The sequence below is a fragment of the Ochotona curzoniae genome, unplaced genomic scaffold, assembly GCF_017591425.1.
Source record: "Ochotona curzoniae isolate NIBS_2020 unplaced genomic scaffold, NIBS_Ocur_1.0 contig_883, whole genome shotgun sequence".
Classification (NCBI taxonomy): Eukaryota; Metazoa; Chordata; class Mammalia; order Lagomorpha; family Ochotonidae; genus Ochotona; species Ochotona curzoniae.
This window is the reverse complement of record NW_024466599.1, coordinates 17,789,048-17,806,643: the sequence shown is the minus strand read 5'-3', so window position 1 is coordinate 17,806,643 and position 17,596 is coordinate 17,789,048. Positions and strand designations below refer to the sequence as shown.

The 17,596-nt window shown below is 43.6% G+C and overlaps 1 protein-coding gene across 1 annotated transcript in view; it reads right to left on the bottom strand.

Moving 5' to 3' along the window:
- Positions 1 to 555: 555 nt before the first annotated feature.
- Positions 556 to 17,596, bottom strand: part of RAB10 (RAB10, member RAS oncogene family) — a 67,176-nt gene continuing 50,135 nt past the window's right edge. Inside the window, exons 2-6 of the mRNA XM_040992939.1 lie at positions 15,778 to 15,838; positions 7,502 to 7,640; positions 5,033 to 5,122; positions 4,546 to 4,647; positions 556 to 1,496 (exon numbers count right to left, since the gene is read on the bottom strand). Of these exons, the coding sequence (XP_040848873.1) occupies positions 1,413 to 1,496; positions 4,546 to 4,647; positions 5,033 to 5,122; positions 7,502 to 7,640; positions 15,778 to 15,838 (476 nt within the window). The 3' untranslated portion in view covers positions 556 to 1,412. The remainder of the gene's footprint in view (positions 1,497 to 4,545; positions 4,648 to 5,032; positions 5,123 to 7,501; positions 7,641 to 15,777; positions 15,839 to 17,596) is intronic.

Below are 17,596 nucleotides of genomic sequence, written 5' to 3'. Positions count from 1 at the left end.
GTCATCTTAGGATGCTGGTGGCACAGCCAACTGAACTTCCCCAGCCTAACGACAGTGATGAAGCACAACTGGCAAACAGGCAGGGGGAGCTCGTGCGAGGTCTTCTCTCTTCCACGGACGGAAAGCCTTCTGCTGTCCTTCCAAATGCAAGTTTCCCAAAATGGCTGGGAAGACAGGACTTAGAAACCGAGTTCTTCTAAATCTTAAGGTAGAAACAACTTAACACTGAAAAGTGTTCTACAGAGGCCAAATCTCGAGACATTTGGCAAATGTGTAAATAAAATTCACTCCTCCCTGCCCTTGTTTTTAAAACCACCTTTACTGGGCAGCCCAACTGCTAGAGGAGTTGCCAACACAGAGAAGAGACATTTAGGTTAAGAGACTGATCTAGGACAGTGGAGAGGCTACCTGCCTAGTCAGAAAGACAAACCCCAACACCCCAACACCAGTGCATGCAATTAACCCTTCCGGATCAGAAACGCGGTGGACGGAGAGGGAGGGCAGGGGGAAGGGGGAGCGAGCAGAGGGGGAGGACACAATGAACTGACAACTGGATAATAGGCAGTTAAAACGTGTCTTTCAGTTTACTTAGCAAGGTAAATCAGTGCTTTACGTTAAACTTGACATCCTACTAGTTTGCCCCTTTCATGTTTAAATAACTCATACCAGGGGGAGAAGCAAAGAAAGCAGCATGCAGGAGGTGCGAGGAACAGTGGCCAGGGAGGAACGGGGCAGGGACAGCTTTAAATATGAAGGCCACTTCAAATGGGACTCAGCAAACCAGAGCACGCGCGTCTGCACTCCCCTGTCCTCGTTAGCCAGTCTGACAGAGCTGAGCACACAACGTCCGAGTGACTTACACGTCTGATCTGCACATGCTTCCAGCAGAACAAAAAAGGAAAAACCAAAGTTCCTTTCCACATAAGGCACAGGACAAAATTAACCTCATTTACATAGTCAAGGCGAAAATGAGTGAGTTCCTGGCTTTTGTTTGTTTCCTCTGCTATTACATGTCTACAGGTTAGAGGGACTCAAGCACATTATCCATAACAGAAAATTCCACTGTTGTACAAAATAAAATTGTTAATTCTAACTTTTATTCTTATACAATTTGCGGAATAGAGCTGAAATGATTGCTATAGGTTTTAATGTTGATAAGAACTGGGCTATAATACAACTGAAATGCAGTGGTGAGCTGAGCAAGTCCATTTAAACATGAAGTCACAGACATGATTTTTCTATACATTTTTCTTGTTTAAAGAAAAAGCAAGCAGTCACAGATGAGAACAAATAAAACAGGTGGACTGGATAGTTAGGATGAGGAACAAAATATCTGTTTAGAGTTGAAAATGGACAGTGGTTTATTTGCAGCAAGAGACCGCGTGTGGATGGCAGCTGTCGGCAGGGGGCGCTCAGCAGCACTTGCTCTTCCAGCCCGTCACGCCGCCTCCACTGCTGATGTCCACGTTTTCACTGTTGGGCTCTTTTACAGGGGTCTGCAACAAACACAAGAACAGAACTGCCATGGGGAAACCAATTTATGCAACGAAAAGCAGTGAGTCACATGGGACTGGTCTTCTGCACCGCCCCCAAGCAGAGTTGGAAGTTCGGTTTCGGTCTTCCTTTAGGCAAAGCTGTGAACACTTCCTGGTAAGTCTATCCACACTTCTGGAAACACATCAGCCTGAAATCTTTGTGAACAGATTCCGTAATCTCAGCCCGATCTGAGTGTTCTGCAAGCAAGCTGTATAAAAGCTAACTCTAGGGAAGCACACAGCCCTCTGTCTTGAGGTAGTACCCCAACGTTAAAAAGGCCACCTCAACTAGGACTGAGTGACAAGCTGTGAAGTGCTGGCGCAGCCCCTCCTTGGCAACAAGCTGAGGGCGAGTTTCTTGGTGCAATCCTCAACTCCAACATTCTAAATGTTCCTTTTTAAAAAGATTTTTATTTTTATTACAAAGTCAGATATACAGAGAGGAGAAGAGACAGAGAGGAAGATCTTCCATTCGATGATTCACTCCCTAAGTGACCACAATGGCCGGTGCTGCGCCAATCCAAAGCCAGGAGCTTCTTCTGGGTCTCCCAAGTGGGTGCAGGGTCCCAAGGACCTGGGTTGTCCTCCACTGCTTTCCCAGGCCACAAGCAGGAGCTGGATGGGATGCGGGACTGCCGTGATTCGAACTGGGCCCATATGGGATCCCAGTGCATTCAAGGTGAGGACTTGAACCACTAGGCCACCACACTGGGCCCCGTAAATGTTCTCTTAAAATCAGGCAGTCCTACACTATAATCGGGAAACATTTTTCAGTGGTAACTTAGTCAGTGCTACCCTCTGCAAGTCCAAGTTTTGGTCATGGATTCCTCCACATGGAGGTCAGGTCTGTATTCCTGTGCACCTAACTTCCTCACTCGACCCACATGATCCGTCAATGTTATTTGTATGCAACGTTAAGGTCATGAACAGAATTTTAAATCTTGGATGTATCAAGAACCTATTCTCTCATGAAAACAATATAAAAATAAGGCAAGCATAATCCAGGTAGCTCACGGAGTGAAACTTCAAGTGAATTCTAACTTCTTTGAAGGACGAGAGAACTTCCACTTGCTGGTTCACTCCCTAAACGAACCAAACAGCTGGTCCGGAGCTTCATCTGGGCCTCCCATGTGGGCACAGGAGCCAGAGCACTTGAGGACCCTCTTCCACAGCTTCCCAGGCACATCAGGAGGGAGCTAGATGGGAAGTGGAGCAGCTGAGGCTCCAAGCCGCCCACTGTGCCACCACTGGTCTCCAGTGGAAGTCAGTGCACAGGTTAGCCCCAGGGCAGACTATCCATTCTCACTGCTTTTTTGAGATTCTTTTCCTCCTGGAGTGTTAAAACAGCAAATTACATACAAAAGACTTGTGGGGCTGGTGCAACAGTTTAACAGGCTAATCCTGTGCCAGATCCCCATACGGGTGATAGTTCGTGTCCTGGCTGTTCAACTTCTGATTCAGCTCCCTGATTGTGGCCTGGGAAAGCAGTAGAGGATGGTAAGGCTTTAGGCAGCTACACCTAACATGGCACCTAACATGGGAGACCTGAAAGAAGCTCAACTCTGGCTGTTGCACATCTTGGATCTTCCTCTTGTTTCTCCTTCTCTCCAATAAATTTACCTTTCCAATGAAGATTATTGTAGTTTTCTTTTTTTCCCCCCAAACTTAGATCTCTGAGAAGCATGTATGGAAGAGAATAAGTTGGCTCAGGTCCTGGCCCAGAGCAAGGCACAGGGTGCCCCCGGCTGTGGTCAGGTCCGAAGGGAGGGCGCCAACCCAAGAGGTTTGCTCTTCACCCCAGCAAGTCGCTCACAGTCCTCTTCATGATTTCACAGGACACCAATAAACAGAAAAACTGGGACAAAGGATGAACAAAGTTTACAGGAAAAAAATGCAAAACCAGTGGCCATATGGGATGCTGGTGCTGCAAGCACAGGATTAGCACACCAAGCTGGCCCTATTTTTAGTAATTCACAGGCATAAGGGACAGAGAAGGAATTCCCATCTGCTGACCGAGTCCCTAAATGGGCACAAGAGCTGTGACCGGACCATGGCCGATGGCAGAAACAGGTAACTCTGCTTGGGTCTCCGTGTGGGTAAAAGAGCCCCCTGCCCGTCCCTCCAGTGATGTGGGCCAGCTGCTGTGCTTGCCTCACTGAGAGCTCTGACATGGGAACAAGGTACTCATCCAAATTAGCTTTAGAATGAAAGCAATTTAAAACATGTGAAACCCAATTCTAGGGCCTGGTGCAGTAGCTCAGCCTTCTCCTTCAAGCACTGGGATCCCACACAGGTGTTGGTTCGTGTCTTTTTTAAAAAAAAAAAACAAAAAACAAAAACATGTTAGAACCTGGGAACAAAACTGCCCAAAAGAGTAAAGAGGAATTCTGTGTATAGCCCTGCCCCAAATCCCATCACTCCGGGCCTAGTATGTTTGGGGTATGCCTCTCCTTCCAGGGTTTATTTGCTGACCACAGCCAATTGTGTGTTTGCGTATATCATTGTTTTAAACTACTCAATATACAATTAATATCCACTATACCTAATTGCTGAAAGCCTCCCTCACTATTTCTGAAATCAATTTTTTTTTTTTTTTTTTTGCTGAATTCTCACAGAAAACCTCTTTAAACACAGACTGCTCAAACCTGATGTGAAGCTGGGGTCTGAAAGGACCACATGGGCAAGCCTGGGACAGCAGGAAGCCAGCACTGTTCTGACCAGTGCAATGCTGACTTGCACGCAACTTTCTTGTGCTTTAAGAAATTAAGTTGCCTAGTTTTAATGACTCTACACAGAAAATTTACTACAACGAAAATATCTAAAATAGCAATAGAAACTGTTCTATTGCTCAGAAATTTTAAAAGACTTACATAGTGTCCAAACACCAGCCTATAAACAAATGTTGATGAAATGTAAGATAAATATCCTTTTGACTTGAGAAGTGCCTGTGAGCAGAGCAGTGCATATTTCGTAAGACAGTAAGGACAGCAGAGGAAGCGACAATGCTTACCTTTCGAAGGATATCTTCAGCTAATGTGAGGAAAGCCTTTTCAATGTTTATATTTGCTTTTGCACTAGTCTCAAAAAATCTAATACCATGTTCTCTTGCAATCTACGAAAGAACAAAGATGTCGTCACAAAAAGACTGTCTGGTTTGTCCACAGAGCTCACCACCTCTGCCGGCTGGACGCGCCAGCGGACTGTGTGGTCAGTGACCCCTAACGTTTCTTTAAAGGCTTAAAATGAAAAATCCAAGACTCAATTATCAGGATTTTTTCTTGTCACCTAAATGAGGTTAAAAATACTATAGCCACTGAGCAAGCTCTCCCGTAGATGTCAGATATGCACTGAAAAGTGATACTCAAACAGGAGACTACTGCTTCCAAAATGAACTTGAAAAGGCCCGGCTCTCGGTGTAGTCCCCCGGCACGGGCAGCAGGAGCGACACCCCGCTCACAGCAGGTGGCAGCCCGGCAGCTGCACGGAGAAAACCTTACCTGTTCTCCTTTTCCTTTAGGTACAACTCTTTTATCATCCATATCACACTTGTTTCCTAGTAACATTCTTTCCACATCTTCATTGGCATGCTGAAACAAAGTTTTAAGACAAACTTTACTCATGTGTGAAATTAACAGTCAAATTATTTTTCTCAATTCACGCTATTTCACTATCTTGAAAGGTTTTTTTAAAGATTTATTTATGTTTACTGGAAAGGCAGATATACAGAGAGGAGGAGAGAGAGGAAGATCTTCCATCAGATGGTTCACTCCCCAAATGAGTGCAATGGCCGGTGCTATGCCAATCTGAAGCCAGGAGCCAGGAACTCCCTCCAGGTCTCCCATGTGGGTGCAGGGTCCCAAAGCTTTGGGCTGTCCTCGACTGCTTTCCCTGGCCACAGGCAGGGAGCTGGATGTGAAGTGGGGCCGCTGGGACTAGAACCGGCGCCCATATGAGATCCCAGCATGTTCAAGGCAAGGACTTTAGCTGCTAGGCTACTGTACCAGGCCCTATCTTGAAAGTTTTAAAGTAATCACCTCAAACGTATTGCATGCTCAAAACTTTTTTTTTTTAAATAAATTTGAGACAGACAGCATTCATCCACTGGCTCACTCCCAGTGCTTGCAATAGCCAAGACTGGTCGCTTAAGCTAGGAGCACCATCCTGAGTGCAAGGGGCCATTATGTGCTGTCTCCTGGGGACTTAAGTAGGAAGCTGGTTCAGAAGAAGGAATGGTTTGGGTCCCAGGTACCCCAATACAGAAGCAGAGGCAAGAACAGGTCCCAGGTACACCAACATGGGATACAGGCCTACCACGCTTAGCTGACTGTACCACAACACCCATAAAAAGCCACTGACATGTTTAAACAGAAGCATTAACCAGTGTGAAGCAGAGAGGACACATTCCAGAAAATAGGAGAGAACAGAATGATAGCAGAGGGGGACCTGGAGACTGACAGACACAGGAAATGGTGTGGTGTTACAGTGACTAGATAACCCAGTGGCATTCAGCGAGTGGTGATCTGCATTCCACCAGCAACCAGGAGAGAAGGAGCGTTCACTGGAAGCTCAGGAGGTGAACCCAGACCCAGAACTGTCCGTCCTGCTGTCTGACTTCACCAGGAGCAGAGAGACAGCAGCAGGTCCCAGACAAGTGGTGCAGGAACACGGTGGATTTCACAGCCCAGTCCGCCCCCTAGAGACAAACTGCGGGCCATTTTCTATAGGACAGGACTGAGCATGCACTGAGCTTGGAGTGAACTTATTTCTAGCTCAGTGAACTAAAATAACATTGCCTCTTACAGGTTCCACCCAAGATAGGTCCAAGTAGTCCTCAGACCTGATAGCTAGCAGATCAAGAACTTTAGTAGTGGCACATCAGGTGCCATTTTGTACAGTGTGGCAAATTTTAAGACCGCGGGGACAATGGTGAGCTGCGCAGGTGCAGAGCTGGGAGCAAGCTCACTGAGCTCAGTGCATTTCATTGGTCCCACAGGAAAATAATGCCAACTCTGGCATCATACAGGTCAAAATAGGTCCATGTGGCCCTCAGTCCTAACGACCAACAGGTTCCGGCAAGATCACCACCAACAAACACCAAGCTATATAGGACACCTGGTATCCCCATAATCCTGGAAACTGTTCTAACAGCAACTGGGAGAAAGATTGTACAGACAATGGTGCAGCCTTGGCACAGTATCACAGGAGGTAGAGACTGGTGAGCCAGGACCTGGGGCTACAGAGACCATGGTGGAAATCTAACGTAAGAACTCAGACCTGGAACTCGCTGTAGGGAGTGGCATGAGTGACTGCAAACAAAGAGCTGTGTACCAACCACAATAAGTAAAACTGAATTTTACACCTGTGGGTGACACAGCTTAGAAACCTGCCCCCAAGGAGTAGAATCTGCTAAGCAGAAGTACAATGAACAAGAGCAAAAGAAGAGACAAAGGCACAATGAATATTACTGAAGACATCCCTGCAAAGGAGCAAAACCCTATGCCAACCTCAGAGTTAACTGAGGAAGACATAAATGGGGGATACAGAATCCAAAACATGGGCGTGGCCTAGCAGCTAAAGTCCTCGCCTTGAATGTGCCGGGATCCCATATGGGCTCTGGTTCTAATCCTGGCGGCCCCACTTCCCATCAAACTCCCTGATTGTGGCCTGGGAAAGCAGTTTAGGATGGCCCAAAGCCTGGGTACCCTGCACCCATGTGGGAGACCCAGAAGAGGCTCGAGGCTCCTGGCTCCTGATCGACCATTGTGGCCACTTGGGGTGAATCATCGGATGGAAGATCTTCCTCTCTGTATATGGCTTTGCGATAAAAATATATAAATCTTAAACACACACACAAAATTATCAATAGCAGTGACTTCAACAATACTTTATATCCTGAAGACTAACTGGAATATTCTTCCTAAATAAGAACATTGTCATAAAGGATTAATGCAGTTTCTAGATCTTACCTCATCTATGTTTCTAAGCCATTTGCTGATGTTTTCAAAACTTTTACCGTTGGTGATGTCATATACTAGCATGATACCCATTGCTCCTCTGTAGTACGAGGTTGTGATGGTGTGAAATCGCTCCTGGCCTGCTGTGTCCCTGGAACAAACAGCCAACAGTCTATCATAAGGACAGTGCTACTATTACACTCCAGTTATACACCAAAACAGAACAATTTGGTAAAACAGAGATCATAAACACAACTATATACCATAAAGCAAGAAGGAACAACCACTCACTGAACTTTTTAAAACTTATTACATATAAATAATTACAGCACTTTATAAATAGATAAATAATTTTGAAGCAAATTTGTGATCTTACTGGGTGAAAATCTGGAAAGTGATAAAAAGTGACACATAAAAATTCTTGCAGTGATTTCATAAATAGGAAGCACCACAAAGACTCCTGGCATGCCAGCTGATTTAGCCATCTAGTTCCACACCATAAGACGTGATGATAGAGCTGACTTGCATTCACACCTAATCATACTAAGCTGTAAAAAGATAACTGCATTTCAATAACCAGAAACAAGACGAAAGTCTGTAAGCAGGAGTTGTTACTATGCTTTCAGTCGGAAGTATAAGTGTATTTTGCACCTAAAATGATGCCCTCATTCTATTACAGATTCCTTTTCTATAGATCATTCTCTCATCGATATACAGTCTGTATCTTGGTACTTCCTATTTTTCCCCAAAAAGGAAAAATTTTTAAATCTTCTCTATCCTACATCCCTCCTGCTAACAACTTCATTTCTGTTTCTCTTCCTAACACTTTTTTATTCTGAAATAATTATAGCACTCAAGAAGTTGCAGAACCAGTGAAGGTTCCAGATACCTCTCCCCGAGCTTTTTCTTATGGTAACCTCTTACAAAACTGGACTATGAAAGCAAAACCAGGAAGGTTGTATTGGTATAATCTACAAACCTCATTTGGCTTCACGTTTTTTATATGTCACCTGAGTGTGCACATGTAAACAGAACTCCCTGCAATTTTATCATATGTAGATTTATGTAACCACCAACCAACAAAACAAATTATTGTTACTACCCTTCTGCCCTACAAACTCTGGCCAACAGTGTTATCCATTTCTGTAATTTTTGTCATTTTGAGAATGCTACCTAAATGGGCTCAGGCAGTATGTTATCTGTCACTTTATCAGTGTCCCTGAGATCCTATCCAAGTTGCTCCATGTAATACTAGCCTACCCTGTTTTATTCTACAATGTTTTTAATTATTCACACTTAGAAGGACACTTAAAGTTTTTTCTAGTTTTTGGCTATTTCATACGAAGCAGCTCCCAGTCCAACTGAGCCCTCTGGTCCCAGACATGCAGCTCAAACTCCCGCAGATCTCTCTCCTCACTGTCCATCAGAGTCCCTGTCTGAGACTCCCTCAAACCCAGGAATGTTCTCAAGTATGAGACGTGTAAACATTATGACTGTGTAAAATCAGACCTTCACTGGCCACAAGGCATTCGTTGCCGTAAGAGACAACGGTCATGTCAGTCTAGGTGCTAAGTGCCACCACCTTGCTGCCACCCACATACAGTGAGGACAAAGGAGGCCAAGATCAGTACACTGCACACAGGCCCTTCCAAAACAGCTGGCTGCTGTCCCTCTGTGCTGCAGCCCACTCTGCTGCCAGTGTAAGCAACTGTTACACCTCAGCCAGAGGGGCTAAGATGCCACTCCAGGCAACTCTGCCCAGGCCACCTCTTCTCCCATCTCCAAGACCTAAAAACTCAGCCTCTGGATAAAGACTGGTGAGCCCATCTCCCTATCAGGGTGCACTGACCAGCATCTGCAGAGAACCCAGGCCCTAGCCAGGTGAGGAGAAGCCAGCTGTACACACAAGAAAAATAAAGCAAACTACCAGGCTTATAAAACAGCAAGGAGGCCTAGGGAGATTCCTGCTGCAGGGCTAGCCAAGTTCAGATTGAAACAGGGTGGAAACTGGGAAGGTTTCATTGACGAGAAAAGGAAGTTAGTCACACCACTTGTATGTGGGAGAACAGTGGTCCAATAGGGAAGAATAAAAGACAAAACAAAGGTCAGGAATAAGAAAAGGGTCAGTGTGCTCAGGATGAAGGAATAGAGGGAGACCAGCAGGAGAACAGGTTTTGGAGCTGGTGCTGTGGTGTAGCACGGGTCAATGCCAGAAGCACTGGCATCCCAAAAGTGCCAGTTTGAGTCCCAGCTGTTCCACTTCTGAACCAGCTCCCTGCTAACGTGCCTGGGAAAGCAGTGGCACCCATGTGGGAGACCTAGAAGAAACTCCTGGCTCCTGTTTGGCCTAGCTTTGGCCATGGAGGCCAACTGGTGAGTGAGCTAACAGCTGAAGATCTCCCTTTTTTCTCCTTTTTAAATTCTGCCTTTCAAATAAAGACTTCTTTTTAAAAAGATGGATATTGCGGCATAGCACATTCATCCACCACTTGAGAAATACTTGCATCCTATATTCAAGTGCCCAAGATCAAATCCCACCTCTACTTCTATCCAGCTTCCTGCTAATGCACAACCTTTGAGGCAGAACACAAGAATTCAAATATCTGGGCTATTGCTGCCCATATAGGAGACATGGATGGAGCCCCTGGCTCCTGCCTTTGGCCTGGTCCAAACTAGACCACTGCAAATTAGTTAGGGAATGAACCTCAATAAACATAAATGAGATGGAAATGTGGTAGTAGGCAGGAACCACAGACTGTGTAGGATCGTCAAGCCCCGTGACAGGATCATGCCCTTCTAAGATGAAAGACTATCACTGATGGGATTTGTGAAAGGAAATGATTTAATCTGGGTTTCATGAAGCATCCTTTTATTACGCTGAAAATCTGTGTGTAAGTTTGAGTAGTTGTATACAGAAGCAGAATTAGGTAATGCCAAGGAAAACAACGTTCTGAAAACCCGTATCAAAGCCAGGCTATTCAATCTTCCAGGACTGATCCTTTAGTCAGGTTAAACCACCAAGAAACTAAACACTGCACATATATATATGTACGGTTGAATTTACAGATTTACATTTTCAACTCATAATATTTAATAGCAGTACTTGCGGATTTTTTTTTTTTAAAAGATTTATTTTTACTAGATAAGCAGATATACAGAGAGAAGGAGATACAGAAAGATCTCCCATCTGCTGGTTCACTCCCCAAGTGGCTGCAACAGCTGGAGCTGAGCCAATCCTAAGCCAGGAGTTTCTTCCAGGTCTCCCACACCAGTACAGGATCCAAAGACTTTGGTCCATCCTCTACTGCTTTCCCAGGCCACAAGCAGGGAGCAACTGGGACATGAACTGGTGCCCTTCAAGGATCTAGCGCATTCAAGAGGAGGATTTAGTCACTTAGCTATCACACCTGGCACAGAATTTTTTTTTTAACTTTTAATTTCCCTTGGAAAGCAAAAAGAGATGTTTCACCTTTTGCTTCACTCCCCAAATTCCTGCAACAGTCAACTGTGCCAAACCCAGGGCCTGGAGCTCTGTTAGGGTTTCACACAGAGTAGCAGGCAGGCAAGGACACACGTCATGATTTATCACCTATTAACATCAGCAGGAAGCCAAATCAGAAATAGAATAGCTTCCATTTTAGGAAGTGAGCCAGTAGATGAAGATCTTGGTGTGTGTCTCTCTTCCTCTAACCCTGCCTTTCAAATAAATAAGTAAATCTATGGAAAAAGAAAACACTAACAAAAACCAGGATAGGTCTAGCAGCCTTGGCTGATGTGGGCATCTGGGGAGTGAACCAGCAGCTAGGAGGCATCCATCTGTGTGTATCTGTCTTCAGAATAATTTTTGTTTTAGATAAAGAAATTGGGCTTTGATTTGAAACACAATGAAGTTAAAGGGACTATAGTTAGTGGAATGAATGGCAGCAACAATCAGGTTTATATTTGGAAAAGGTTACACACATCAGTGGAAAAAGCACTACAAGACAAGGGGCAGGATAAAGACCTGTAAGCATAGAAAAACCTCCTGTTCAGGGAGGTGATGCTGGCTCAGACACAAGGACCACAGACGGAGAGAGGTACGTACATTTCAGATACAGTCTGCTGTGCTAATGTGAACATGGAGGGAAGGGAAATGGAAAAAGACCAAGGATGAACTCAAAATATCTAATGTACATAAAAGGCTAATTCTCTAAAATCAAACTATTGGTTCTAGGTGACATTACTGATGCAAAAACTGCTAATGATGTAACACTGTGAATATTTTCCTGGTAAAAACCCCCACGACTAGAAAATACAGGGAGCAGAAGGTATTTTGGTGGAAACTTTCCACAGAGCCAGGATTTCAAAGGCCACAGCTGCTTTCTCCACTTTAGACCTAAACTAAATACACATGCCCTGCTCAGAGTAAGACCCACCCCACCCTTAATGCAACAGAATGAAGACACTTGGTGACAGCAAGAGATGATGATTATTCAAATAAAACCAACAACAAAACTTGAGCAGAGACTGAAGTTTCTGTACCCAATAATTACAGAAAGCAAAATTTCATGCTGAAATAAGTATCTGAATGTGTTTAATTTGAACTGGAGATAAGAGAAAAACATTAGGTCTCTGAATCCTGTGCTCCAGGCTCTTCTCTCTGGAAAATTAACATGCAGAATTGTGTCTCACAGAGGTTCTATCAAAAATGTTTCAACATTTAACAATTACCATTTCTGTGCTACACTTGAGTCCTAGAGGTCCAGCAGAAATCTGCAAACTTATCTCAAAGGAAAGGGGGAGAGAGGGGAAGAAATGGGAAAGTGGGAAGAGAGGAAAGGAGGGAGGGAGGGAAGGAGAGAGAGAATATGAATGAATCTATCTGCTGGTTTACTCCCCAAATGGCTGCTATAGCCAGAACTAGGCTCCAGCCAGGAGCCAGCCTTTTCTGGTCTCCCACATGGGCACAGGGGCCCAAGGCCCTGAACAATTCTCCACTGCTTTCCTAGGCCCTAAGCACAGAGGTAGATTAGAAGTGGGGCAGCTAGGACATGAACTGGCACCCCATATGCAATGCTGGTGCTATGGTCAAAAGATTAGTTACACAAAAGTGCCGGCAGAGTCTTCATATGGCATGGTGGCATGTTAAGCTAATTATCAGAATGTCTGAGCTCAAGTTCTGACTTCTGGCATAGCCTCTTGATAATGTACATGAAGGCAGCAGGTAACTGCTGAAGGGCTTCAACTCCTGCCCCTCTTGTGGGAGACTCAGATTGCATTCTGGGTACTGACTTTGGCATGGCACATCCAAGCTGTGGCAGGCATTTGGGAGTGAACCACAAGGTGGAAGAACTCATTCTGTATCTCTCTGCTATATATATATATATCTATATAGTATCTATTTAATATGTATCTATATCTATACACACATATACACACATATATGAAAGACTACTACTCTGGAACCTACATGTTGAACACACATGCATCCCAGCTCACTGCCACCTTAAGACCTTGGTTAAACTGTCTCATTATCTGTCTCATTATCCTCTGTCTTTAAAAATGAAATAAAAGGGGCCCGACGCGGTGGCGCAAGTGGTTAAGGTCCTCGCCTTGCACGCCTGGGATCCCATATGGACGCCGGTTCTATCCAGCAGCCCTGCTTCCCTTCCAGCTCCCTGCCTGTGGCCTGGGAAAGCAGTCGAGGACGGCCCAAAGCTTTGGGACCCTGCAACCGTGTGGGATACCCGGAAGAGGCTCCTGGCTTCGGATAGGCATAGTATCGGCCCGTTGCGCTCACTTGGGGAGTGGGTTCTCGCCTTGCACGCCCCGGGATCCCATATGGGTGCTGGTGCTAATCCCGGCAGCTCCACTTCCCATCCAGCTCCCTGCCTGTGGCCTGGGAAAGCAGTAGAGGATGGACCAAAGTCTTTGGACCCTGTACTGGTGTGGGAGACCTGGAAGAAACTCCTGGCTTTGGATTGGCTCAGCTCCAGCCGTTGCGGCTGCCTGGGGAGTGAATCATCGGACAGAAGACCTTCCTCTCTGTCTCTCCTCTCTGTATATCCGCCTTTCCAATAAAAATAAATCTTCAAAAAAAAAAAAAGAAAGAAATAAAATTCTTCCACAGTAAAGAAAAGGTAAAAGAACATGCTTCTTCCAAATCTGCCCTACAAATCATACTTAAAGATGTTCTCCTGACAGAAAAGAGGAATGTCACCTACCAAAACCAAAGGCAAATGTGAAGAACATTCCAGTAAAATAACCATAGAAGACTAAATCAATTAACAGCCATTTGCTAAAAGACAGGACCAAATTACTACCCATTCATATTAACCCTGAATGTAAATGGCTTAAACTCATCAATTAAACATCAAAGATTAGTAGACTGGATTACAAAACCAAACCCATCTACAGGAGACTTATCTCACCAACAAAGATCAGTGGAAACTATAGCTCATGAACTCTGATTTTTTTTTTCTAGTTTCATCTCTTCAAAACTCACTAAATTCTTCACTGACTCATAGATTATACAGTAGCATCATTTTCTTCAAGAAGGTTCTTGATTTTCTTTTTCATTTCTTCAGTGACACATCAGTCATTCAGTAACATGTTATTTAACTTCATGGCATTGTGAATTTCTATTTTTCTTCCTGTTGTTGATTTTGTATTGTGGCTTTTCATTTAAGGGGATGTATAGTGACTGTGTAATGGAGACTATCATATCCAGATGTGAGGATACAATGCAGTATGCATCTCTACTTCGAGACCAAACATGGTCTTCCAATGAAACTGTTAACTACCTCTTGACAATAGGATGCTGGACTCTGCCATTGTCCATGCCCACAATGATGGACATAGGACTGGTTATGAAGAACTATACTACAGTAATAATATAGGGAAACTCGGTGGGGGCAGGGGAAAGGATTTGGGGAGATGGTAAGGGAAATCCTAGGGTCTGTGGAACTGTATGATAAAATGGAAATAATAGTAATTTAAAAAGAGTGGGAAAAAAATAATAATCCAGGAGAATGGCAAGGCCTATACAGACGTGCAGTTTCTATGTTGTATAGATAAACAAGTCATGTATCTTAACACTGAAATATTACTTAGCAATAAAAAGTAAAAAAATTTACTAAAAAAATACCTGCTGCATAAATGCCAGACCTCACCTCCAAAAAGACATGAAGAACACATTATATGGCTTCATGAACATTATTTCCAGTACACATGGTACTCAACAACAGAAACCAACCTGAAGTGACAGAAAAGTGACCGTGTGACTACCTGGGGAGAGGAGCTGGAAGCACTGCAGGAGTCATGAGGACTCTTTTAAGATCAGGATCTTACTGTAATCATATCACTGCAGTTATACATTCGTCAAAATTTAATAATTTGCTTTTCATATGTGCAGTGTTTAATGTTTGTTAGTTTCACCTTAATAAAGCTGTTTTGGAAAAAAGGAGCAGTCAGTGCAGTGGCACAGTAAGTAATCCTCAGCCTGTGACACTGGCATTTCCATATGGGCACTGGTTCATGTCCTGGCTGCGTTACTCCCCATCCAGCCCTCTGCTTGTGGCCTGGGTAAGCAGCAGAAGATGGCCAAAGCCCTGGGACACCGCACCAATGTGGGAGACCCAAAAACTCCTGGCTTCAGAACAGCTCAGCTCTGGCTATTGTGGCTATTTAAGAAGTGAACGAGAGGATAGATGGATCTCTCTATCTGTAACTCAAGTAAAATTAACAAAATCTTTTTAAAAGGGAGTTGGGGATAATGTCTCATAGCATTCTGAGTATTAAATGAGTTAATACACATAATAAGCACTGAGAAATACTGCTACTATAAAGTCTATGATTCAGATTTAAGTACTAATTCCAGTAATTTTATAGTACTTTGGTGGGCAAAACCCTATAAACTAATGAAACATAATGCCTATAAAGTTTGCAATACATTAAAAAAAAAACACAAACAAGTATCTTAGTTTAGCATTCTTCAAGTAATGAAGAATATTAAAATAATAATAATAATAATAATAATAATAATAATATTAGTTGTCCTGGCTGTCTTATGAGCCAAGCATAATGACTGAAAGTTTTACATTGATTATTTCATGAAATCTACATACAACTCCTTTAAGCAGATATTATCTCCACTTTACACTTAAAAATACGAAAGTACAACAGTACATAACTTGACCAATTCCCTACAATAAGTGGAAAAAAATTAAACCACCAGATCTCATGAGCTCCAGTCTGAGCCCTAAACCTTTGGCACTCTGCCGCATAAAGGAGTAAGGTAGCATACTTACCATATTTGAAGCTTGATCTTCTTTCCTTGTAATTCAACTGTTTTGATCTTAAAGTCTATTCCTACAACATAGAAAAAAGGTAGATTGTAACTGTAGCTTTGTGCTTGACCGTAAAATTTAGTGTGGTAAAAATGCTTATTACATTTCTAGACTTACTCGTGTTTAGCTGGTTCTGAATATTCACCTAGCATACTATACTAAGCAGACATGTCCCACTTTAAACCTGGATAACGTAAGATTCAGAACAGCGGCAGAAACAGCTATGGCAAGGGTAAGCGCCTAAACATTAGAAAATCAAACATTCAGTATTTGAATGTATAATAAAAAACGTTTTCTAGTTGAATTCTGATTGCCCTCTCCAGGCTGCAGAGCAAAAGAAAACCACCAGGGATGAAAAAGGGACATTTCATATGGTAAAACCGTCAGTTCTCCTTCATGGGGAAAAAGAAGCAGGCAGGCAGAAAATCAGTACTGATATGAGGCTCAAATAACATTTTATCAACCAAACTATTTATATAAATCTAACATTTATGTAAATCTTTACACAGAAACGCAATACACATTCCAACTACATGCTGAATGCCTAGCAAGACAATATACAAACTGCAACAGAAATTTCAAGAAATGTAAAAATACTTAGTCATATGAGCATGCTTTCTGAATACAACAAACTAAACCAGAAATCAAGTAACAGAAAGATCCCCAGAAGAATTCTCAAATGTGTGGAAATTCGTAAGTCAAATTAGAAATCACAATGAAAGTTAAGAAAGCATTTTAATGAATTAAAATGAAGACACACATGAAAATTTATGGAATGAGACTTATAAGCAGTGTTCAGAGAGACAATTTTAACACTAAAGGTTTATACTGGGGGGCCCGACGCGGTGGCGCCAAGTGGTTAAGGTCCTCGCCTTGCACGCCCGAGATCCCATATGGGCGCTGGTTCTATCCCAGCAGCCCTGCTTCCCATCCAGCTCCCTGCCTGTGGCCCGGGAAAGCAGTCGAGGACGGCCCAAAGCTTTGGGACCCTGCACCTGCGTGGGAGACCCGAAAGAGTCTCCTGGCCTCGGATCGGCATAGTATCGGCCGTTGAACTCGCTTGGGGAGTGAATCATCGGACGGAAGATCTTCCTCTCTGTCTCTCCTCTCTGTATATCCGCCTTTCCAATAAAAAGATAATAAAAATAAATCTTTAAAAAAAAAAAAGGTTTATACTGGGAAGTAAAAGTAAGTCCTTTTGGACTATCAAACAAACGGGTTAAATGACCGATTCCTACAAGATGTGCTAAGGAGAACCACCACCTGCTTGTAAAGGTGACCCTGTGTGGCCTCATTTGGCAGAAGGAAGCGGCTAAGGAAGAACTACCTGCACATCATAGGTAGCTCATATAAAAGCAGATCAGACATTATCAGAAAGTTTTACGCGGGGGCTCCAAACTGCACAAAAGCTCTAAATCATGGTCTACATCCTTTCTCTTTCTACACAGAAACTCTGAAGCTGCTGTATTCCTGTATTATCACAAGATGAATGACAGACAAGCAGCTGAGTAATCTTTTTTTTCCTTTGAGATTTATGTATTTGAGAGAGTAATCTTCCATCTTAATGGTTCACTCCGCAAATGGCCACAACGTACAGGGTTGGGTCATGTCAAAGCTAGGAGCCTGGAACTCCATCTGGGTTTCCCACGTGGGTGGCAGTGACCTAAATACTTGGGAATACTGCATTGCTCTCCCACGCACTCTAGCTGGGAGCCAAGAGCCAGAACTCAACTGGAGCCCATTTGGGATGCTAATGCTACAAGTGATAGCTTTTACCCAC